The following is a 24,033-nucleotide window of genomic DNA, read 5'->3' on the forward strand; positions in this document are numbered from 1 at the left end:
TGAGATGGTGCCACTGCACTCCAGCCTGGGTGACAAGAGCAAGACTCTATCTCAAAAAAAAAAAAAAAAAAAAAAGAGTGTACAAATCGGTGGTTTTTCGGACTTGTGCAACCATCATTACGTTTCACCTTAAAAAGTAACCCATTAGCAGTCACTCGCCATTTCACCCCAAACCCCCTAGTTTTCAGCAGCCGCCAGCTTTCTGTCTCTGTGGGTTAGCCTATTCTGGACATTGCCTACAAGTAAAATCACACAATACGTGGCCTTTTATGAGTTGTTTCTGCAACTGGCTAAGGAAAACATGAGTGGAATGTTTTCATGGTTCATCCATGTTGTAGCATGCATCAGGATTTCATTGCCTTTTCTGGCTAAATCATATTCTATTGCATGAACATGTCAGATTTTATTTATCCATTCAACAGCTGATGGATATTTGGGTTGTTTCCACTTTGGGGCTATTATGAATAATGTTGCTTTGAACATTCCTGTACAAGTTTTGCACATGTAATCTTGAACGTGAGCTATAACAAGAGCACATAACATTGTCCAATAAGTGTCTGTAGGGAATATAGGCACCTGTCTCATTTCATCAGCTCAGTACTCCAACATGCAGAGCCATGATTCAAATCTCCATCACTCTGACTCTAAAGTCTATGCTTCTAGTCTCCTTGTTTTATTTCCTCTAAATCTAAAGATTAGAAAAGGGAAGTCATTCATTATTTCAAGTGAATTATTATCCTATAAGTAAGACATTAGTTAGGACATTAGTTATTCCAATGGTGCCCCACTTCCTTTCCCCTACACTTATCTGTGCATGCCTGCTGGACTTCCAAATGTTAGAACCTGCATGGTTTTACGTTGCTTTGTTATGGAGAAACTAGAAGTGATGGGGAAGAAATCCACCCCATGCATACTTTCAACCAGTAAGCAATGAGTGTTAGTGAATAAATAGTGAACAACTTCAGCCAGCAGGTAGAATAACACTGAGAAAGGTGTTTACTGCATTTCAGAGTTTCTTCAGAAGTATTCAGTTTATGGAAGGATTTTTTTTTTTTTTTTTTTTTTTTTTTTGGAAGGAGGGTGTCGCTGTGTCGCGCAGGCTGGAGTGCAGTGCAGTGGTGCAATCTCCGCCTCTGGGTTCAAGCAATTATCTGCCTCAGCCTCCCGAGTAGCTGGGATTACAGGTGCCCGCTGCCACGCCCAGTTAATTTTCATATTTTTAGTACAGATGGGATTTCACCATCTTGGCCAGGCTGGTCTTGAACTCCTGACCTCCTGATCCACCCGCCTCGGACTCCCAAAGTGCTAGGATTACAAGCGTGAGCCACCACGCTGGGCCAGTTTATGGAAGGATTAAGCCCCCAGTAGGATTAAGCTTAGTTGTCCTCAGTGATACCTGATATCCTTCCCTTCCCTGTCTCACATCTCCACCCCACTACTGGTAGTTTCTGGGATGACCTCCAAAATAAACTACTTGTCCTTGAATCCTTATCTAGAGGTCTGTTTCTGGGAGTACTGAAACTAAGACATGGTGATTATTTCTCGCAGTTGAATCACACCAGAATTCCTTGCAGAGACTATTCTGAGACACATCACTCCCTCTAAGAGGAGGTCCCACATCCAAGAAGGAAGTATTAATGGGTTTGTGCATCATTTTCTGAAGGGGGTTTAAAAGAAGCAGGTTGGGAGCAGATGTCTCTTGGAGGATCCAGTCATTATGGAATAAGTATCGTTTATATTCAGTTTGCTGAAGACCAATAGGCTATAGGCAATACAGTGGATGATAAACATAACCACTGCAGTTGTAGTACCTAGGACTTCTTAACTCTCACTGCATTGTCCCAGGACTTAACATGATGCTTGATACAAAGCAGGCGCCCAACACATGCTGACTATCATTTAATAAAGTTATTCTTTACAGACCAGTGAGAAGAATACATCTTCTGAGTCTTCCATCTTTGAATACATCATTCTTTCCTGGCACATGTTGTTCTACTGTCTTGTATTAGGATAAAGGCTAGACTGCTATAAAAAAAGTCCTCAAAACACAGTGGCTTAATACAGAAACCAACACATGTAATAAAATTTTAAAGAACTAAACACAGACATATACACATACAAGTGAGTACAAGTAAAACAGGAAATCTGAATAAGATCTATCAACTGTATCAATGTTGATATCTTGGTTGTGATATTATACTACAGTTTCACAAAATGTTATCATTGGGGGAAACTGAGCAAAGAGTATGCAGGAGCTCTCTTACAATGGCATGTGAATCTACAATGATCTCAACAAAACTTTTTATTAAAAATGTATAGTATCATAAATAACAGTATAGGTAATCTAGAATGGTGAGCCTAGTGAGACAGTTGTACTCCACAAGGTCATTCAAAGACCCAGGTTCCTTCTATCTTGTTGTTCCAATATCTCATAGGGGTACTATCTTCACCTTTAGGGCTGGAGCTGAGTCAAAGCTCAGTGTCAGTCCATAGGAGGGGAGAAAAGAGAGAAATGAGTTTCCTTTTAGGCCTGTGATGCAGAAATGGCACTTATCACTTCCACTCACATTATATTGGCAAAAACAGCCACATGGGCACATCTAGCTGCAAGGGAAGCTGGTAAGTGGAGCTTTTATTCTAGATGGTCATGTGCAAGTACAACACTACTATTATGGAAGAAGGGAAAGACATTTTGAGTAAGAACTGGCAATCTTCCACAAAGCACAAACTGATTTTGTTAATTGGCATAGTGAGATAGTATTTGGTGTGTGTCAAAAATCCCTTCTTTGGGGAAAACCACATCTGACATGTTCTATACTAACCTTTCTCTATCCAGAGCCTAGAGATAGGGAGACAGGACTCTATGATGTCTGAGGTTCAACAGCTAGATCCACCTTTTGAGCTTCCAGTTACAGGAGCCAAGCATCCCTACTTTTGATTTATCTATATTGGGATGGATTTCTATGATTTGCAACCCAAAGAGACCTGATGAACATAATTGGTATCCTGACTCCTCAGTTTCCGAAAACACTGAGACATGAAAGTGGCAAATATAAGCTTTACTGTCTCAAGGGGTCCTTTGTGTCCTTCTAGGAGAGCCCCAAATGCTTGAGCACTGAACACAGAGCCCTTGGCCAGGACACTCACAATAACATGTAGGTTTAGCCAGCACTATTTAAACACTTAGTTTAATCAGTACTGAGAGAAGCAAGGGTAATAACAATGAGTTATTTCAGAAGTTTTTAACAGGAAAAAAGAAAAACCATTGACCCAAATAGTATGCTTGATAATTCTTAATAAGTGCTATAAATGCTTCTAAAAGAATATTAAGTTGCTTAATTGCTGAATAAATGAAAATATAAACATTATGTTACTTGGAGAGTTCTTTAATATGTAATGGGGAAAACCATTTTATGAAATGTACTGCATGTGATAAATGCTTGTTTTCTTTTCTAAAATCAATTATTGAAACCATCACTGTTTAAATATAGCTCAATTTTTTTCTGTTTATTCCCCTTTATATATTTTTTATTGGTGAAAGAAAATAGGTTTATCTAGGAGAGACAGCTGCATAGTGAAATAGATGGAATGTGAAGGATATGGGAGTCAGAAGCCTTGGCTTTTAATCACAGCTCCGTCATTTACTAGTTCTGTGACCTTGGATAAGTCAATTAAACTTGCCTGATTTCCAGGTGCAGTGTGGAACTATTACAAGGGCCCTCTTACCCACCTCAGAGAATTGTAGTGGTACTACTACTAAGTCATAGCATTTTTAGGGCAGTACTTATCAGTCTTTACTATACATAGGAATTACCTAGGGATTTTGCTAAATGCAGATTTGTATTTATTAAGCTTAGAATGGGATCCAAGACCCAACAGTTCTAATAAGCTCTCAGGTGATGTTGATGTTACTGGTCCATACTTTTGGATAGCAAGGTTCTCATGTGACTGCCAAGCTCGCAATAATTTCTCCAGTTCTTGTGCCTTTTTGCCACAACTGACAATGGTAGAGGTGATTTGTGATCCAAGCTGGGCCAAAAGAAGGTCTCGTTTGCTAGCCTGAGATTTTGAACAGGGACAACCAGAAATGTTTCATATATTCACTTGCTCATTCATTCACCAATAAAAAAATGCTGTCTCTATGCCAGACACCATAGTAGGCAGTGGAGAGACACCAATCAATCAAGCAGGTCTCTGCACTCACGGAGCTTTCATTATAGTAATATGCAAGATAATTTCAGATAAGCTAAGGGCTGTGAAGAGATTGAAGAATTTCAAAGGGATGCAGGAGACTTGAAGTGAAAGTGTTGGGGAAAGTCAAGCTCTTACTTTCCCTTCTGTAGTGACCTTGGCAGGTAAGAGTTGAACATGATGGCTTAGCAAATGGGGGAAGCCTGGATCCCTGAGTGGTTATGTGGAGCACAGCACTCTTCCCGTCCCTGCAGACTGAATTGGACGGTGATCAGAGTGGAAATAAAATACTTCACACCTATGAGGAATTGTGACGGTAAACTGATCTTTCTGAGATGCATCCACTGCCTGGATATATTATTGGGGGAAGACAATACTAAACAAACACTCATATACAAACTCACGTTGAAGTTAATTTCTTTCTCCAGTCGTTTCTATCTTAGATCTCTTGGTCAGACCTTTATAAAATCAACTCACTAAATTATGATGGAAGCTAAGGAAGCAATTACAGAGTTTGTAATTTTCCTTTAAAACACGCCTGTTTATATTTTAGAAGAGTCCTTGGTGGCACAAGAATATTAACATTTAAATTCACCATTTCTCATGTTTATCCACACACTCTAAATCTGGGTATCCTTCAGAGGATCCTGTAATCCCCCAAAGTAAATCTGTCTTCTTTACTGCATCCTCAGTGGGTCTTTTCTTCCTTGGCTGCTGGTCTCAAGAGCATATAGCTGGTCTCTCAGCCCCCTGAATATTCTTCCTCTTCTCTTCTAATTTGTATGTATCCTGAGCAGCCACTGCAAAGCTGTTCCTTAAGACTGCTTAGTACAAGAAGTCTCTTATGACTTATGCCTGGGTAACAGGTGAGGACAAGACAGGCAGGAAAGTCAGAGCATCCTATGAAAGAGGCCAGTGCCAGGGACTGGCGCTTCTTGCTTTCTTCACCTGGCCTTCATTAATTTTTCTATCCTAGGACTTGAGTTTGTCCTTGTAACTGTGTGTGCTTAGTGAAAATTGAGCAGTAAATCATGCAATAGATATGAACCTCTTTGAGTCCGCATTTGGGACAAGTTCTATCGGTAAAAGCAGCATATGAAGTCAAAACCTCCATCCTCCAAGACACCAAAATGAAATCCTCCCCAGTCAGGGGTCCATTCCAGGACGCATGTCCATACACGTGTACAGTCTGCAACTATCCACAGAACCACATTCATGATAAGGAGACAAAAGATGGGCCTCAAAAGGAGACTTTTGAGTGAGGATGCCAACTTTCTGCATTCCTTGGTTCATTCAGCAACGAAGATTAGTCTTCGCATTACTGCCTGCTTGGCGACCAGAACAAAGAGAAATAAGGAAAATTAGGGACACAGGAAAACATATGGGCACACATAGATGTGGAAACTCAGAGATAAAAGAGACTTAAAGAGATACATGGAGAGTGAATATTGTGTCGCCTTTTAGAGCCTTATCCATCATCCATCCACCCAAGCAATGCTGACCTGAGCGCCTATTTATCAGGCACTGTGCTAGGCCTTGGGAATAAACAAAGATGGAGGTGAAAGTCTAAAAGCAGACATTGGAGATGGGAAGAGCAGTTGACCTGGCCCTAACAGGTTCCCACCACGGCGGAACGCACAGACAGGGCAGGTGGGGGAAGATGTGGCCCTAAAAGGGTTCCCGCTACGGCCGAACGCACAGCCAGGGAACGTGGGGGAATTCAAGGAGCTAACCTCCCGTCGCCCCAACGTCGGTAAAGGTGAACGAGACACCTGCGCATCATAGAGACGCCGAGACCTCCAGGCTTCCTAGAGAGGCCCGGAAGTGGCTCCAGGAGGCCGGTCCGACGACTCCGGCTCCCGAGCGGGGACGGTGGGCAGCTAGGGAGGTCTGGGCCTCCCCGCCTGCCATAGTCTGCCTGCCGCGTCCTTGTTCCTGCAGCCGTGAGTGGGCCTGGGCTGGGGTTGGGGGCCGCCGCCCTTCTGCGGGGTCCTTGGGCCGCCTTGGCCTGGAACGCGACAGGTGGCGTTCCCGGGGGTGGGGGACAGTGATGAATGACTGAGCAGGGTGGCGGGAAGGAGCATCCCCTTTCAGGTGTCTTCCTAATCCCAGGGGGCCGGGCGCAGCTTGGCTTTCTAGAATGTCGCCAAGGTCTCAAACACTGGCTCTCCTCATTTTTTGTTTTTAAGGACAGCAGGCCCCAAGCTCCGAACTTTCCCACAGGTGTTTGGCTATACTTGATTCTTATCTTTGATTTTCTGCACACTTTGGGGGAACGATTGCCTCCTCTTTATGACGTGGTTCTGGTTTCCCACTTTAAATGGCAGTGACAGGTTCCCATTTAAACTGCATGTGTTTGTTGGGAAAAGGTAAGTAGGTGTAAACAAAACCTTATAGGCTAGTCCAGAAACTGTGGAGGTGGAGTGAACCCTGAAAATCTGAGACAGGTCTCAGTTAATTTAGAAAGTTTATTTTGCCAACATTGAAGACGTGTACCCATGACACAGCTTCAGGCGGTCCTGACCACATGTACTCAAGGTGGTCAGAGCACATTTTCGTTTCATACATTTTAGGGAGACATGAGACAACAACAGATGTAAGATGAACATTTTTTCAGTCTGGAAAGGCGGGACAACTGGAAGCAGGGAGGGGGCTTCCAGGTCATAGGTAGGTAAGAGACAAATGGTGGCATTCTTTTGAGTTTGATTAGCCTCTCCAAAGGAAGCAATCAGATATGCCTTTATTTCAGTGAGCAGAAATATATGAATAGAATAGGAGGCAGGTTTGCCCTAAGCAGTTCACAGCTTGACTTTTCCCTTTACCTTAGTGATCTTGGGGCCCCAAGATTTATTTTCGTTTCACAGTGGTAGGATAATGACCTAAGTGAACCTGCATTGTCCCAGCCTTAGTGTGTGGCATTACACGTGGTGGTTAAGAGTTATACAGACCCAGCTTCGAGCCCTAAATCCTGCCCAGCCATTTATGACCTGCATAATTTGTAGGCAAGTTTCCTAACCTCTGATCTGTTTTCCTCATTTCTGAAAGCTGATAAGACTAGTAACTACCTCAGAAGATTGTCCTGAGGCTTAAATGCTAAACCTTTAAACTACCTGTATTAATCCATTCTCATGTTACTAATAAAGACATACCTAAGACTAGGTAATTTATAAAGGAAAGAGGTTTAATGGACTCACAGTTCCCCATGGCTGGGGAAGCCTCATAATCATGGCAGAAGGCAAAGGAGGAGTAAAGTCACGTCTTATGTCTTGCATGGTGGCAGGCAAGAGAGCTTGTGTAGGGGAACTCCCCTTTATAAAACCATCAGCTCTTATGAAACGTATTCACTGTTGTGAGAACAGCATGGGAAAAACCCACCCCCGTGATTCAGTTACCTCCCACTGGGTCCCTCCCAGGACATGTGGGAATTATGGGATCTAAAATTCAAGGTGAGATTTGGGTGGAGACATAGCCAAACCGTATCCTTCTGCCGCTGGCCCCTCCCAAATCTCATGTCCTCAAAACCAATCATGCCTTCCCAACAGTCCCCTAAAGTCTTAACTCATTTCGGCATTAACTCAAAAGTCCACACTCCAAAGTCTCATCTGAGACAAGGCAGGCACCTTCCACCTATGAGCCTGTAAAATCAAAAGCAAGTTAGTTACTTCCTAGATACAATGGGGGTACAGGTACTGGGTAAATACACTCATTCCAAAAGGGAGAAATTGACCAAAATGAAGAGGCTACAGGCCCCATGCAAGTCTAAAATCCAGCAGGGCAGTCAAATCTTGAAGCTCTAAAATGATCTCCTTTGACTCCATGTCCCATATCCAGGTCACACTGATACAAGAGGTGGGTTCCTCTCGTCTTGGGCAGCTCCACCCCTGTGGTTTTGCAGGGTACAGCCCCACTTTTGGCTACTTTCAGGGCTGGCATTGAGTGTCTGCTGCTTTTCTAGGTGCACGGTGCAAGCTCTTGGTGGATCTACCATTCTGGGGTCTGGAGGATGGTAGCTGTCTTCTCACAGCTCCACTAGGCAGTGTCCCAGTGGGGACTCTGTGGGGTGGTTCCAACCCCACATTTCGCTTCCATGCTGCCCTAGTAGTGGTTCTCCATGAGGGCCCCACCCCTGTAGCCAGCTTCTGCCTGGACATCCAGGAGTTGCCATACATCCTTTGAATCTAGGCAGAGGTTTCCAAACCTCACTTCTTGACTTCTGTGCTTCCACAGGCTTAACACCACATGGAAGTTGCCAAGGCTTGGGGCTTGCACCCTCTGAAGCCACAACCTGAGCTGTACCTTGGCCCATTTTAGCCACAGCTGGAGCTGCTGGGATACAGAACACCAAGTCCCTAGGCTGCACAGAGCAGGGGGGCCCTGGACCCAGCCCAGGAAACCATTTTTGCCTCCTAGGCTTCTGGGCCTGTGATGGGAGGGGCTGCCATGAAGGTCTCTGACATGCCCTGGAGACATTTTCCCCTTTGTCTTGGTGATTAGCATTTGGCTCCTTGTTACTTACGCAAATTTCTGCAGCCAGCGTGAATTTCTCCCCAGAAAATGGGTTTTTCTTTTCTATTGCATCATTAGGCTGCAAATTTTCCAAACTTATACTCTGCTTCCTCTTGAATGCTTTGCAGCTTAGAAATTTCTTACCCCAGATACCCTAAATCATCCTTCTGAAGTTCTAAGTTACACAGATCTCTGTGGCAAGGAGAAAATGCCATCAGTCTCTTTGCTGAAACATAACAAGAGCCACTTTTGCTCCAGTTCCCAAAAAGTTCCTCATCTCCATCTGAGACCACCTCAGCCTGGACTTTATTGTCTATATTGCTGTCAGCATTTTGGTCACAGCCATTCAACAAGTCTCTAGGAAGTTCCAAACTTTCCCACATCTTCCTGTCTTCTTCTGGGCCCTCAAAACTGTTGCAACCTTTGCCTGTAAACCAGTTCCAAAGTCACTTCCACATTTTTGGATACCCTTACAGTAGCACCCCACTACCCAGTACCAATTTACTGTGTTAGTCCATTCTCATGTAGCTAATAAAGACATTCCCAAGACTGGGTAATTTATAATGGAAAGAGGTTTAATGGACTCACAGTTCCACATGGCTGGGGAGGCCTCATAATCATGGCAGAAGGTAAAGGAAGAGCAAAGTCACGTCTTACATGGCGGCTGGCCAGAGAGCTTGTGGAGGGGAATTTTCCTTTATAAAACCATCAGATCTTGTGGGACTTACTATCACGAGAATAGCGTGGGAAAGACCCACCCCCATGATTCAATTACCTACTACCGTGTCCCTCCCAGGACACGTGGGACTTACGGGAGATACAAGAGGAGATTTGGGTAGAGACACAGCCAAAATATATCACTCCCTAAGCCATAATAAATAATAAGTGTAGCCATGGTTGTTGCTGTTTTTATTTTAGGGAGGAGGAAACATGAACAGAGAGGTTCACTGAATTGCCCAGGGTTACACAGGGAATTGGTGGAACTGCGAAGTCTGATTCTCAGATTTCCAAACTGAGAGTCTCTGGGAACTGCAGGGGCCACAATGAGGTTGCAGAATGTGTTAACAGTGAAAGCCCTCACAGGACTCAGGTCAGTACCCAGCACTTCAGGCAGTGGCTCTGCACAGCCTCAAGTGCTGCTGCGTTAAGATGAACTGTAAAGTCAGACGCACCTGGGTTATTGGTACGGCTCCCTGCTCTACCATTTGCTAGCTGTAGCACTTGGAGTTAGGCACTTTGTGTCTCTGAGCTTCAGTTTTCTCATCTGTAAGATGGAATTAACAAATCAGTACTCATCTCAGAGGTATGTGAAATAATTCCTGGACAGAGTATTGCAGAATGCCTGGCACAGAGTCAGTGCTTAATAAGTGGCAGTTGATATTACTTCAATTACTTGGTATTATTTCAATGTATAGATGTGGCAAACTGCTGACTTAGTGAAGAGGAAAATACAAGTGTAGTACTCCTTGCAGATAGGACAGAAAGAGGCATTTGAAGAGCTTACAAAATGTTCACCCCATTTAGATTTACTGGGTCTACAATCTGCTAGATATTCCTTGTCCCTACAGATATTGCCAGTCTGTGCTTACATGGCATTTATACGATAGCTTGGGAAACAGATAGGAAATACCAATTATAAAATTATTTCATTTCTTTTGTCATCAGCATTGTGGAGAATTGCAAGGCTCTTGTGCCACAGATATCTAGGTAGAAGTTTAGGTAGCCAAACAAGATTTGAAACACCTCAGAAGATGACCCTGAATTACAGACAGCTGTCCTGCTACCTACTTATGTTCAAAACCCTGCATAAATACCCATATCTATTACCAGTATACTGGTTTTTACTTAACCCTATACCGTTAGTTAATTTTCTTCCAAAGTGTTTTGGCCTTTTGGATTTTTTTCTTTTTTTTTTTTTTTTTTTTTGGATGGAATCTCGCTGTGTCACCCAGACTGGTGTGTAGTGGTGCAATCTCTGCTCACTGCAACCTCCATCCCCCATGTTCAAGCGATTCTCCTGCCTCAGCTTTCCGAGTAGCTGAGATTACAGGTATGCATCACCACACCCGGCTACTTTTTTCTGTTTTTAGTAGAGACGGGGGTTTCATCATGTTGGCCCAGCTGGTCTCTTAACTCCTGACCTCCAATGATCCACCTGCCTCAGCCTTCCAAAGTGCTGGAATTATAAGCGTGAGCCACTGCACCTAGCCCCTTTTGAATTTTATATGTCACATCTCTTTTATCTGTATCAGAATTCTTCTCCTTATCACCCCTAACTGCATATTTATTTTTATTGTTTTGACTTCCTTATATTAAACACAAGTAGATAATTTTCAGATCATGCATGGAATTTGAACAGCACCATTTCATAAGCCCTCTGGCATCAATATATTTGCCAGATCTCAATATAATAAGAATACAGTTACCTTTTACCTCTGGTCAGCACTTGTACAGTGATTTAAAGCAGCTAATCATGGGGTTATACTACTTGGAGATATTTTTTATATCTCTTAAAGTAAATATCATAAGTTTTTATTTTTATGGGAACAATCTTAAATTCTCTCTGTTCCATACTTTCTATTGGTGAAATGCTAATGACACCCATATTTCTATATTGCATTATAATACCGGAGGGCTAGTAACACAATCATCTGAACTCATAGGGATGAAGGAACTGTGTGCGTAGTTGAAGATTCTTATTTCTGATCTTTAGCATTTAATTAGGTCTTTTAAAATGTAAAGTACTCCCAGTCATCTTTTGCTAGTTTTTTCTCATAACTTCCCTTGAGATGTCAACATTATTCCCCTCGCTTTACCTTAGGATTCTCAAGAGGTCAGCTGGATTTTAAATTTAATTTTTTTCCTGTTTGTAATTAAGCTTTTTTTTTCTTGATCATGTGCTTAACTTTAACCTGTATCCACCAAAATGACGGCTCAGGTCAGATGTAGCCCTCCCCACCAGGGGAGAGCAATTACTGAACAAAGCCACATTTTGGAAGAACCTTCAAGCACTTGCCATTATAAAGGCAGGTCTGAGTGCCCAGCCCTAGATGGAATCAGACAGAAACTAGTTAATAAAACAGGAGCCACAGAGTAGATGAAAATCGGGCAGCTGGCTGAAGAACAACTGTATATTCTCTTTTCTCCCTTCTGGCTTAGCATTCATGAGAATTTTGGGTGGGGGCAGGTCTGCAAAATGCATTTGCTAAGATTTTTCTGTGCTTATCAATGTCGAGGATCAGGAAGGGAGGAGGCGGCTCCCAGCAGTGCAGCAGATGGCTACCATCCTGTGAAGGCTTTACTGGCCTGGTGGATAAACTTTTTCCTTGCTGTTTATTTTGTTAAGTTATTCATTTTTCCTTACCTTTCTCTTCGGACCCCCCGATCAGATCAGTTATACAAGTTTTTGCCTCAGATCATTCTGAAACTAGTTGGAAGGTAATGGAGTAGCATCACTAGGCCTGGCAGGTTTCTGAAGCATTAATAATCCGAAGTTGTATGTTCCTTACTTGTTTAATGTGCACATGAACCATGATTGACCTGTGGTCTTGAGACTGGACTGGAATGTGTAATTTTAAAACCAAAGACTAATTAAAGATAGGTATTTCCTTTGGAATTTTTTAATTGGACTTTTGAAGGCCTTGTCCATTTTCAGAATTCCTTATGGTGGAATTCTTACGGAGATATTAAGAAGATCTTAAATCGTTATCTGGCATCCTGTTTGTCAAAACTTTCAGCCAGACAAGAACATTTCCAAAGCCTACTGTTTCAATCAATGACATCGCCTTCCTCCGAACATCATCTGGGTGCAGCATGCTGCCACCTCCTGCAGTTGTTCACCAGCCCTCACCCTGATTTCACCTGAGCACACTGCCCTTTTGTCCTCACTGGTAACCCTCTAGTCTTGAGCCACATCTCCCTTCCCTGGACCCTGGCCCATTTCCTCCTCCAGGGGAAGGCTCCTCTTTCACAAGTACCAAGGTGGCCCCAACAGTTCCTTTCTGTAAACCTACAAAGACTTCTGTTGTCTGCAGAATGGAATTCAACTAGCCAGGCATCATGGTGCACGCCTGTAGTCCCAGCTACTCAGGATGCTGAGGTAGGAGGATCTCTTGAGGCTAGGAAATCAAGGTTGCAGTGAGCTATGGTCACACCTCTACACTCTAGCCTGGGCAACAGAGTGAGACCTTGTCTCGAAAAAAAAAAATGGGATTCAAACTTTGTGGAAGGGGACAGAAGCCTGTCTCCAGGTTCACCCCAGGCTGTCTTTTCACCCTCAAGCACCAGCTCCGTGCTTCTGTTTGCACACCAGCCATGGCGGACTCCCCATGTTAGCTGCCCAGCACAGTCTTCCCTGCCTCTGATCTATTGATTCGTGGTTCACCCTCACCAGTGATAACCCTCCTCTCAGCCTACCTAGATCCTCCCATGGGCCCTGTAGCACTAAAGCTCACTCTCCTATGAGCTCTTCCTGATCTGCCCTGTCAGAATCAGTCTCCCTACCCCTCACCTTGGTGTTCCCACTGCACTTTGTTTATACCAACATTAAAACTAACTTTATTTTCATCTTTTTTGCCTTTTCCTTTTGATATCTGTAGAAGCCTCTTTCTCATTTGTAAGCTCTGGAAAGCAGGACCTCTGTCTCATTTGGGTTTGTATCTTTCATTCCATAACCCAGCACTTTTTAGGAGATATGTTATTGTTAAAATGGCAGCATTAATGTCATGCAGAACAGTGGCTCTTAAACACTGCAGAGCCCTGGGTAATTTGTGCCCGTCACAGTTTTACTAAGTTGGATATATTTTAGGGTGTTCAGAATAATCCATAGATTGAACAAATATTTATTGAGCATCTACTATGTTCTGGATTCTAGTAGGGACACCCCAGAAAACAGAGGGCCTCAGTTCTCATAGAACCTAACATTCTATGGGAAGGAGATCAATAATAAAAAGTAAATAGTTTTAGATAGACAGTAAAATGTTCCGTGAAGAAAACAAAGCAATGTTTAGGGTACAAGCTGCTCTGTTAGCTAGGGTGATCAGAGAAGCCTCTCTGAGGACTTGTGAGCAGACCTAAATATTGAGAAAGATGCTGCTGGAAAAGGACCTAGTGCACAATGTGTCACACTGAAGTGAGAACAGGAGGCACTAATGACGTCAGCATCTTCAAGGAAAGGAAAGAAAGTCTCTGCAGTTGGAGCATAGAATGCCAGTGGCAGAAGAGTGGGAGACTGTGACTAGGTCGTGGAGGTGAACGTGGGAAGTCTGTACGGAAATATCAGTAACTGATGTCTACCATGTTGTGAAACAGTGTTTGTCATGAAGGTTTGTGAGTACACTAAAGAATTGACTGCATTTGGTTTTATGACTACTCTCAATCCAAATGGGAGTGTTCTGCACTCAGAAAACAATAGAATCACAAGGTCACTGTTAGGTACATTGAGGGAGTGCTGGCACGTTCATTCTTCATGAATTTTCTTGAAAACACAACCGTGGCAGTTGCATAATGGAACCTTGGGAACTCATCAGTCATCCTCTGCCCCATTTTGCTCAGTTTCCCTAGTATTTCTCACTCTTCTCCATACCCTCAAGCCACTGAGACAGTCACTTGCTGAACCTCGTCTTCACTTGTCACACTGACCGATTCTGCACGAGTGATCTGATTTGTTTCATTGGCAGTCTCATACACTCACACAGGTGTCCAGAAGAACTTACAAAACTCTTTGTGACCCTGTGCTTTTGAGAGATCTAATCATGGTATGTGGAAATGTGATAAGCTAGTTGAATCTCTAAACTCTGGAGTATGAAAAAAGTCTACTCAAGAAATGACATCTATGGCGTGCCCATCTGGCGCCAGGTGTTTTGTTGGACATTTTTTTGCACATTATCCCATGCAGTCTTCATGCAGGCTTATTATCAGCTCCACTGTTAGATAAAGCAGCAGGTTCAGAGTCTTTAACACATGTGGTAAACACACAGTCCAAAATCACACAACTGGTAAGTGGACACCAAAGTCCATTCTCTTTCCATTTAAGACTGTGTTTTACTGGTTAAGAGTACGGGCTCCTGGGGCCACACTGCCATCGGGTGTGAATCCAGGTAAGTTTGGGCAAGTTTATTTACTGTCTCTGTGCTTTATTTTTCTCAGCTGAAAACAGGACCTAATAGTACTTTCCTGGTAAGATTATTAAAAGGATTAATTGGCTAACATATACATAAAGCACTTAGCATGCTGCCTGGCCCTAGTAGTAAGCACTAGGTATGGGTTTGTCTTTATTATTTCCACTGTACCATGCTACCTTTTTAAAAACCTTAGCATTCCTGTAACATAGCACAACACACAACCAGACAGAAGAGAAAAGTGAAGTCTAGAGAAGTGTGTTGACCAAGATCACATAACCACTTAAGGGCTGAGGCAAGACGTCTTCACTGTGTATTCCTGTCCCCCATATTTTTTTCTTTCTTTATGCATGTACACTGACTTCACACTCATAACCTCTCTGCCATACCAGCTCTTCATCCTGCCTAGCCCCAACCTCTGCTGCTCCCACTCCCCTCCCATCTCCACACTCTTCCATGTTGAAGTCTACTTACATGGTGCAGTGACTGCATTTGTGGGTGCCTGGCTGGGAAAAAGAAATGGTAGGGCTCTTGATTGCTTGCAGTCTTCGTGCCTAACCACAGCTCTGAGTGTCTGTGTTGACTTGAGCGCACGTGTGTGTGTATGTGCACGTGCCCGGTGCCTTTGAGGACCTGTGTGCTTCCTGTTCCATTTCTCTCCCTATTTTTTCTTTCTTTTTTTTTTTTTTTTTTTTTTTTTTTTTTTTTTGAGATGGAGTCTCACTCTGTCGCACAGGCTAGAGTGCAGTGATGCGATCTCGGCTCACTGCCAGCTCCACCTCCCAGGTTCATGCCATTCTCCTGCCTCAGCCTCCCGAGTAGCTGGGACTACAGGCGCCTGCCACCACACCGGGCTTATTTTTTGTATTTTTAGTAGACACGGGGTTTCACCGTGTTAGCCACGATGATCTCGATCTCCTGACCTCGTGATCCGCCCGTCACAGCCTCCCAAAGTGCTGGGATTACAGGCGTGAGCCACCGCACCCGGCCTCTCTCCCTCTTACATGGAAGGAGCTGGGTATCTTAGTTTTTGCTTATTTTGTTTTGTTTTTGGGAGAAGGGGCATTGGAGCCTTGAAAGAAATATGGGGAGGGCCACAGAAGAAGAGGGAGAGAGAAGTGGGACCCCTCAAAGGCACTGAGCTCTTGTACTTTAAGTACCTGCAAGATTTGCAGTGGGGGAGGTGGGGCATCGTTTGCTACATAAAGGAGTTTTTCCCCACATATATATTTTTTAAGTATAGGGCTAATAAAGCAGTCTTAAGCCACGCTGCAGTGTGCAATTTTAAAGAAAAGATGGGAGCTTCCTTTAGAGTGCTCTCTAATTTTCTGATGCATGGGGGGCAGGGGGGAAATGCCTCTTCCTACCAAATTTGAATCAATTGTTTTCAAAAAGGCTCTAATCATTTTCAAGAGTTAACAATAATGCCTTACATTTGAAATGTTTTTTGTGTTTCTCAAAGCACTGCCAATTACATTCTCTTATTTAACCTCCACATTAACCTTTTCAGGTGGGCAGAGCAGATATTACTGTCCCCATGTTACATCAGGAGAAATTTGAAGCCCAGAAACTGAAGGGAAAGTAGCTAAATGACACAGCTATGACTAGACCCAGGCCTTACCTTTTCATTCTACTACAGCATATTGACTTTTTGGTTTTGTTAGCTCAAAATTAGGGAGAATGATACTTGCATTTGGATCAGTAACAGTGATGCCTACTTCTTACAGGTCCAGTTATCTTTTGACTGCCACATATGGACCCCAAAAGATCTCAAAAGGAAACTATCCTCATTACAGGAGGAGGTGGCTATTTTGGTTTTCGGTAAGTGTGTCTATAAAATATACACATGGAATTATTTTACTGGTAATTGCCAGAAGCTTTCAACTCTGACAACAGAGTAGACTTTTACTTGTTTGTATAATGTCAAACTAGCAATGAACTGTGTTGCCCACTGCTCAGATACTGCAGTTGAGAACTACAGGTATATTTCACTTTAAGAAAAATTCTTTATAAAGCTGTTAAATTGGGAGGGGTGACTATTCACATCACCAAAAACAATTTTAAATCATAGCTGTTCTTTCACAGTTATGTTGTTATTCTCAAATATTCCAGAGAATAGATAGTGGGCCCTAGAACCAAAGGGAAAAAATGCCACCATTCTTTGAAGATAAAGCCTCTCTCTTTGTAATTTAAGTAGATGAGAGGATTCTCACTTTTGAAAATTTGAAGAAGTGAACCTTGCACCAAAGAACACGCATAGTGAGGGGCTCAGGATGAGCCAAGAAGACTTGGATCAGCCCCACCTTGATTGGTAAATTACTTTATACACTTCCCCTAGGCACAGCTTAAGAGCGACCTGATGCAATGTTTACCGTTTCTCATTTCAGCCTGGGCTGTGCTCTGAACCAAAAGGGAGTCCACGTGATTCTGTTTGACATCAGCAGCCCTGCTGAAACCATTCCAGAAGGAATCAAGTTTATACAAGGAGACATCCGCCACCTGTCTGACATAGAGAAAGCCTTCCAGGATGCAGACGTCACTTGTGTGTTCCATATTGCCTCTTATGGTATGTCAGGGCGGGAGCAACTCAATCGAAACCTGATCGAAGAAGTCAACATCGGGGGCACAGACAACATCCTCCAGACTTGCCAAAGGAGAAGGGTGCCCAGGTTAGTTTACACCAGCACTTTCAATGTCATCTTTGGAGGTCAAGTTATCAGAAATGGGGATGAATCTCTGCCCTACCTGCCTCTTCACCTCCACCCTGATCACTACTCTCGGACAAAGTCTATTGCAGAGAAGAAGGTGCTGGAGGCGAATGGTACACCCCTGGACAGAGGCGACGGTGTCTTAAGAACCTGCGCTCTGAGGCCAGCTGGCATCTATGGGCCTGGAGAACAAAGACACCTTCCCAGAATAGTCAGCTACATCGAGAAGGGTCTGTTCAAGTTTGTCTACGGGGACCCCAGGAGCCTGGTTGAGTTTGTCCACGTGGATAACTTGGTGCAGGCTCACATTCTGGCCTCAGAAGCCCTGAGAGCTGACAAGGGCCATATTGCCTCTGGGCAGCCCTACTTCATCTCAGATGGCAGACCCGTGAACAACTTTGAGTTCTTCCGGCCTCTGGTTGAGGGCCTGGGCTACGCGTTCCCATCTACCCGCCTGCCATTGACCTTGGTCTACTGCTTTGCTTTCCTAACAGAGATGGTTCACTTCATTTTGGGTCGACTCTACAACTTCCAGCCCTTCCTCACTCGCACTGAAGTTTACAAAACTGGTGTCACACATTATTTTAGCTTAGAGAAAGCCAAGAAAGAGCTAGGTTATAAGGCTCAGCCATTTGACCTCCAGGAAGCAGTGGAATGGTTTAAAGCCCATGGTCATGGCAGAAGTTCTGGAAGTCGTGACTCAGAGTGTTTAGTTTGGGATGGGCTATTGGTCTTCCTCCTGATTATAGCAGTTCTCATCTGGCTGCCTTCCTCTGTGATTCTGTCACTGTGAAGGAGGGGCCAGAAATAAGGTGATCACAGTTGGCTGAGATGGTTCTCAAGAAACATGGGTTTTAAAATGTGTACAGTGATATCTGTTGCCAAACATTGGCTCTTCAAATTGCTACTGACGAATAGGTTCTTGGATTGAATCTTTATTTCTTACTTCCTTGCACTAAGCCAGATGGGAATGAAGAAAAAGAAGCAGAGATTAGTTTGAAATTTCATTTCTTATGTCTTTCTGTTTTAGGTGGGTCCAATAGAAGTCAGTTTGGAGCCACAGAAGTAGGCTTAGTTGGGTTGGAGATGTCTGTCTTGAATTTCTTAGAAGGCAAGATATACTTATTTCCGTTTTATGCACTCTGCATCTACCTAAAACCTCTGACTGATGTGGGAATGGCAAAACACTATCAGGCTTGAAAGCATGTGAAAAACACCAAATTGGCCCAGATCCCTAACAGAGCAATCCTCGAGGGGATGGTGGCTATTGCTGGAGAGGCATTAGCTATTCACAGTGTACGTTTTAGGTACACTGTGTTAACTTTCGCCCTTTGTGATATCGGGGCATTATGCCTATGTGAACACATGGTAATGTTTGATGTTTAGGCCTTTATCCTACCTCATAGGATTCTTTTGAGGATTAAATTAAAGCATACAAAGTGCTCCTTAACACACATAGCCATTCTTTTTATCAGAATTGTCATGGTACATTCCTTATGAGGTCTTTCTTCCTCAGTGTTCTCTTTAGAGGGCTGTTGCTACTGGACTTTCTGGAATGTCTGGGTGTGCCCTCAGAGCCTGCAACAAGTGTATTTGGATATACTCTAACGTTTTGGCCTCCAAGAAGGCGAAAAGGAAGCAACTAAAAATCTGATGATTAAGGGAGTCAATCAAGCTGATGCCATTTTTAGTTTAAACAATGAAGCATAAATTCATAGACTGGTTTTCTTACTGGGAAGAAGGTTGGCTCTCTGAAGACAGCTTCCAGTGAGGAATGTGTTGAACAGTGGCCACACTGTCTGGCCACCCACGAACTGTTACCGATGATCCAGTTACACTGTTGCATAGGAATCCAAGTGGAAAGAAGACAGAGTCCATGTCTGTCCATGGCTCCAGCTACAGAAAGGATAACATGGGAACATTACAAAGGGGACACATTACTGTGGAAAGTTCTGCTAGAGTTACTCTGAGAGTATCTACAAATAGATGAGAAATCCCTGTTGAATGCTGCCTGGATGTTTTCAGAAAAGCTCTGAACTTGATGTCAGAACACCGACACCATGAATATCATGTGTGGCCTTAACCAAGCAACAGAAGCCCTTTAGAACTTAGCTTCCTCACTTGGGACCTGGGACTGACTGCATTTGCCCTTTCTATAAACCCACCCACCTTATAGGGTTCATTGGGAGCATAAAGCAAGATGTGGTGAACGTACTTTTAATATAAATTGCAACATCAATATGAGGTGATGGTAGTGGTTGTTTTTAGGAAAATGTGTTTGGAGTCTTTTCTATCATAAAGAAGCTTTTGCATTAGCCTGAGGTTAACGCATATGAGCACCTGCCGTGTATTGTTCTAGAACTACTTGAATATCCTCATCAAGTGACAAGTGGTTTCCCCAGAGCAGGTCATCCAAGACAGCAGGGTGGAAGCTGCATTGTCCTTTAAGACTTGGCCTCAAATGTCACGGTGTCATTCCACAGTATATTGGTTATGCAGTAGGGGAAGGAAATACACAAGGTATTTCCGTATTATACCAGAAGATGGAGATGGTCAAAGGCAATCTTGGAGGCTGGGCTCTTGGCCTCATATGAGTCATCCTTCCTTTTCCATGAAAGGTTGCCCACATTTCCAGCTACATAGCTTTCTCTGCCTGCTTCGTGCCAGAAGGATTTTAGGGGCCAAACAGCTGTGTTAACATTTTGCACTATATTCCTTTCCATTCAAGCTGGCAGTGGTGCTGGGAACATTATTTTGAATGTGTCACCTGAGTTTTATTGCAGCTCACTCACAAAAGCCACACCCACAAATCTCTGAGGTAAGTCCTCCACCGTGAGCTTCTGCTCAGACTGCCAAGGGACAATACGCTGTGCTTCTTAGAAGCGTTATTGTCTGAACAGCTCTCTGGGGTGCCACATCAGGCCTTTCTGAGATCTTAAAAAGATACTATACTCAAGCCACAGCCATGCATTGTCATTTCCACAATCTCATGTATTTACACAGGTTAGCCATATTCAGTGTGGGAGGAGACTACACAAGGACATGAATACCAGGAGGTGGTGTCACTGGAGGCCAGCGTGGAATCTGGCTGCCACTTTCCTGCTTCCATAGCTTCCCAATTCTGTTACTGTCTCCCACTGCAGCTTGAAATGGCAGATTTTCTCAGTGCTCATTCCTCAGCCCTGTTCTAATACCATACTTTCTCCCTAGGTGAGCTCACCTAAGCCCATGGCCTCCATTTCCATCTCTAACCCAAATATGTACTACTAGATGCACAGTTTCAGACCATTCTTGGGCTCCAGACTCATATCTAGTACTTCTGCAACTCCACGTGGATGTCCCACATGCACCTGTCAGCCAGTGTAGCCAAAGTAAAATTCATAATCCTCTCCCACCCCAAATTCTTACAGGGCTCCCTTCCTTAGTAAATATCTCCACTACCCACTGAATTTCCCATCCCAGAAATCTGGGATCATCCCTGACCCCTGCCTCTCCTAAACTTGACACACCTAACCCATGTTTAAACCAGTTGATTTTTACTTGTAATCATGCCCTAAAACTGCCCAAGGTATAGGTGTACCTTCTCTCCCATAGATTCAGTAGTAGCCCATTTGCTCTTCCACTCATATCCACACCCGCCTTCAGTCCATTCTCCACATGCCTAGCCGAGAAAGTCTATAAAGGTGCAAATCTTTTGTCACTTCTCTGCTGAAAACACTGGTTAGGTTGAGAATCTTTAACATGACTGAGAGGCCTTGTCTGAACTGGCCCCTTGCCTGTCTCTCTACCTTCATCTCACATTATTCTACCTTCTCTGCCCCAATTACACTGACCTTTTGTAGGTTCCTGGGCTCCAAGCTTCTCAGGATCCCTGCTCCTCCTTTTGGCCTGAATAATGTTTATTTCGTGTCTCTTGTTAAGTCTTCTAGAGGCCTTCCCTGATCCCAGCAATTTAGGATTGGTCCTCCTGCTACAAATGATGCTACAAGCTCTCATAGCTTCCTGCCTTTCTTTTACAGCATTGCTCATAACTGTAAACATTTGTACAATTATTTGATTAATGCCTATTAGCTCTTTGAGGGTGAGAACTTTGTCTTGCTTACTGCCCTACTCCTAATGCCTGGCACAGTGCAGGAGTTCAATGAGTATTTGTCCAATGAATGCTGTTTTCCCATCTGCTATGGATGAAGACTCTTTTCTAGCACACAGATAACTCACTGTTTCTAATCTTTTGGAGAGTGGGGAAAATAGCCAACCTACACTAGAATTGTGGTAACTAAGTCAAGATTACATGAGGTCTAGTAAGTAAGGGAAGTCATTGCCTATATGATCTGGCGGAGTATTAATGCTCTAAGATGGTCAGGGAATGGGGGAGGAATGTGGGCCAAGTGGTTTGTGCTCCCTCCACATCTCAGCTGAAAACTCACCACTTTAAAAGACAGTCTGTTTCCTGAAAGGGAGCCCCCCTTCCCTTCTATGGTCAGGAGACGCTGCCGTTAAGAAATTTCATTAGTTCTAGGGTTCCCAGCTGCCCTCACCTCGCCTCAACCTTAGATTGACTCACTCTGCCCTGCCTAACACAATAAAAGTATGTGCATACTTGTGTACCTGGGGATGCTTGCAGAGGCCTGGGCAGAAGCCACCCGGCACTGCTACCTCACCCGTGGCTTCTGAGGAGTGTGAGGATGGAGGGTCACAATGGAGGAAGGATGTCTGAGCAACAAGGAGCCCTGTATTGGAACCTAAAGGTAATGCCCAAACTGCTCCCACCTGCAAAAGGAAAAGAGGGGTCGGGAAACCCTGTTGGAAATACTTTTTGGGCATCCTCAGTGCTGTTTCCGGTGACAGGGGCAGAAAGTGCCACATTATGAGCAGTAACAGTTAGTGGAGGGTCAAACAGCTCATTGTGGCACCAAATTACCTATGCTGTGGTGTTTCTCAAGCCTAGGGAATAGGCCTAGGGATTCTTTTCAAGAAAATGTTTTATTTTCCTCAACCACCTAACATGATGTATAAAAGAGGCAAATGTTGCTTTGTCGTAGATTGTTGGGGCTGCTTCTACCTTGTATTGCTCTCCAAATCTCAGGTTCACACAGCCTTACAAAGACAGGGTAGAAGTTGCCTGCAGAATGCCATGCCCCAGCTCTGACCCAATTAGACATCATTATAGGGACACTGGTGCCCCTGCTGGCTGGCCTTGAAGCCAGCACCAGCAATGTTATTAAAATTTTCACCAGTATCTCTTGCTTTAGAGATAGCACACCAGGTTGTGTGCTGTTCACCAGCATCTCTCACTTTAGAGAATGATACCCCATGCTCCTTTTTGATGACAAAAAAGTCCCTCCCAGCCCTTTCATGCGGCTGACCTCCATATGCAGGCCTGACCACTCACAAGACTTTCAGCCTTCCGGCCGCAGTCATTGGGCCACGATGGGCCAGTCAGCGTCGTCTTTTCAGCTTTTTTCCCAGAGCAGGTTAAGAGAAACCCTTTCCATTAGAGTTGCTTCAGAGGACAGGCGCTTGGTGCTGCTCCTCTTCAGGGTCCTCCTACCTGAAGGAGAGGACCGAGCGCTGATAATATTTGGGCTGTTGGGTCCAGCTGTGTGTTAAGAAGAGCCAAGAAATGGAGAGGGAGGATGTCCTGGTGACTACCCGGGTTCTGTAACACTGCCTGCTGGACACTCATCTTTCCAGATCGTCCTCTCATGTGAGTCTCAGTTCACTTTCTTTTCTGCTTAAGGCCCTTTAAGTTCGATTTTTCTCCAGGAATCACAGCATGTCCTGCTGTGCCATGTCCACAGGCCACTCCTGGGTACAGGTGATCCTACCCTGTTGTTTCCCAAGGCAGCCTCTCCACTCACCTCTGTGCCCTCTTTCTTTCAAAGGAGGGGGGTCGTCTTTTGGTCCCTGGGTAATTTAACATTTGCTGGAGTGTTTCTTACAAAATGAGATTGATTTCCTTTTCTAGAATCATGTTTATTGGAATTACGTTTACTCAAATCATGTATATTTGGACCCAACATACCTTTAAGTAATGTAGTTCAAACTTTTGTTTTATATGCAAATTGTTTGATGAAGTGATTTGCTCCCCAGAACATAAATGCCCCATGAGAGGAGGAACCATGTCTGTTTTTTCTACTTCTGTACCCTTCATTTGCCCAGTAAATGCTTGTTGACTGCATTCAAACGCTTGTTGAATGCACTTATCAGCCAGGTGGTCTCTTATCTGAGAATTCAGCTGATTCCCCAGTTGTTGCTTCCTTTACACCTGAGACTCCCAGCCTGAGCCAATAAGAACATTCAAGGCCTAAATTAAAAATGCAGACTCCAGAAGGGTGATATCATGTAAAATGGCCCTTTCACTGTAACAACCGGAAAAGCAGGGGGACAGGAGAATGATGGAAACCAATGATTTCAGGAACACCTTACGTCTATTTTACCTCGATACGCGTACGCAGACTCCAAACTCTTCACTGGTGCTTCTGATTGAGAAAGCCTGTGTTGGCTGG

At 43.9% G+C, this 24,033-nt stretch overlaps 1 protein-coding gene across 6 annotated transcripts; it reads left to right on the top strand.

The window, feature by feature from the left end:
- Positions 1-6,031: 6,031 nt before the first annotated feature.
- Positions 6,032-19,797, top strand: SDR42E1 (short chain dehydrogenase/reductase family 42E, member 1). 6 transcript variants are annotated; one of them, XM_030925607.1, is made up of 4 exons: positions 6,092-6,134; positions 16,544-16,637; positions 17,014-17,127; positions 17,204-19,797. In XM_030925607.1, exons 3-4 carry the CDS (start codon positions 17,090-17,092, stop codon positions 18,315-18,317), a joined length of 1,152 nt encoding a protein of 383 aa, XP_030781467.1. In that variant the 5' UTR covers positions 6,092-6,134; positions 16,544-16,637; positions 17,014-17,089; the 3' UTR covers positions 18,318-19,797. The 6 variants fall into 6 exon arrangements, with proteins under 6 accessions (XP_010373446.2, XP_030781464.1, XP_030781467.1 ...); XM_030925606.1 differs by lacking the exon at positions 17,014-17,127 and adding an exon at positions 14,845-14,874 and having other exon boundaries at positions 6,100-6,134; XM_030925608.1 differs by having other exon boundaries at positions 6,119-6,134; positions 17,011-17,127.
- Positions 19,798-24,033: the final 4,236 nt, after the last annotated feature.

This window comes from Rhinopithecus roxellana, chromosome 20, assembly GCF_007565055.1.
Source record: "Rhinopithecus roxellana isolate Shanxi Qingling chromosome 20, ASM756505v1, whole genome shotgun sequence".
In the NCBI taxonomy this organism is placed as follows: Eukaryota; Metazoa; Chordata; class Mammalia; order Primates; family Cercopithecidae; genus Rhinopithecus; species Rhinopithecus roxellana.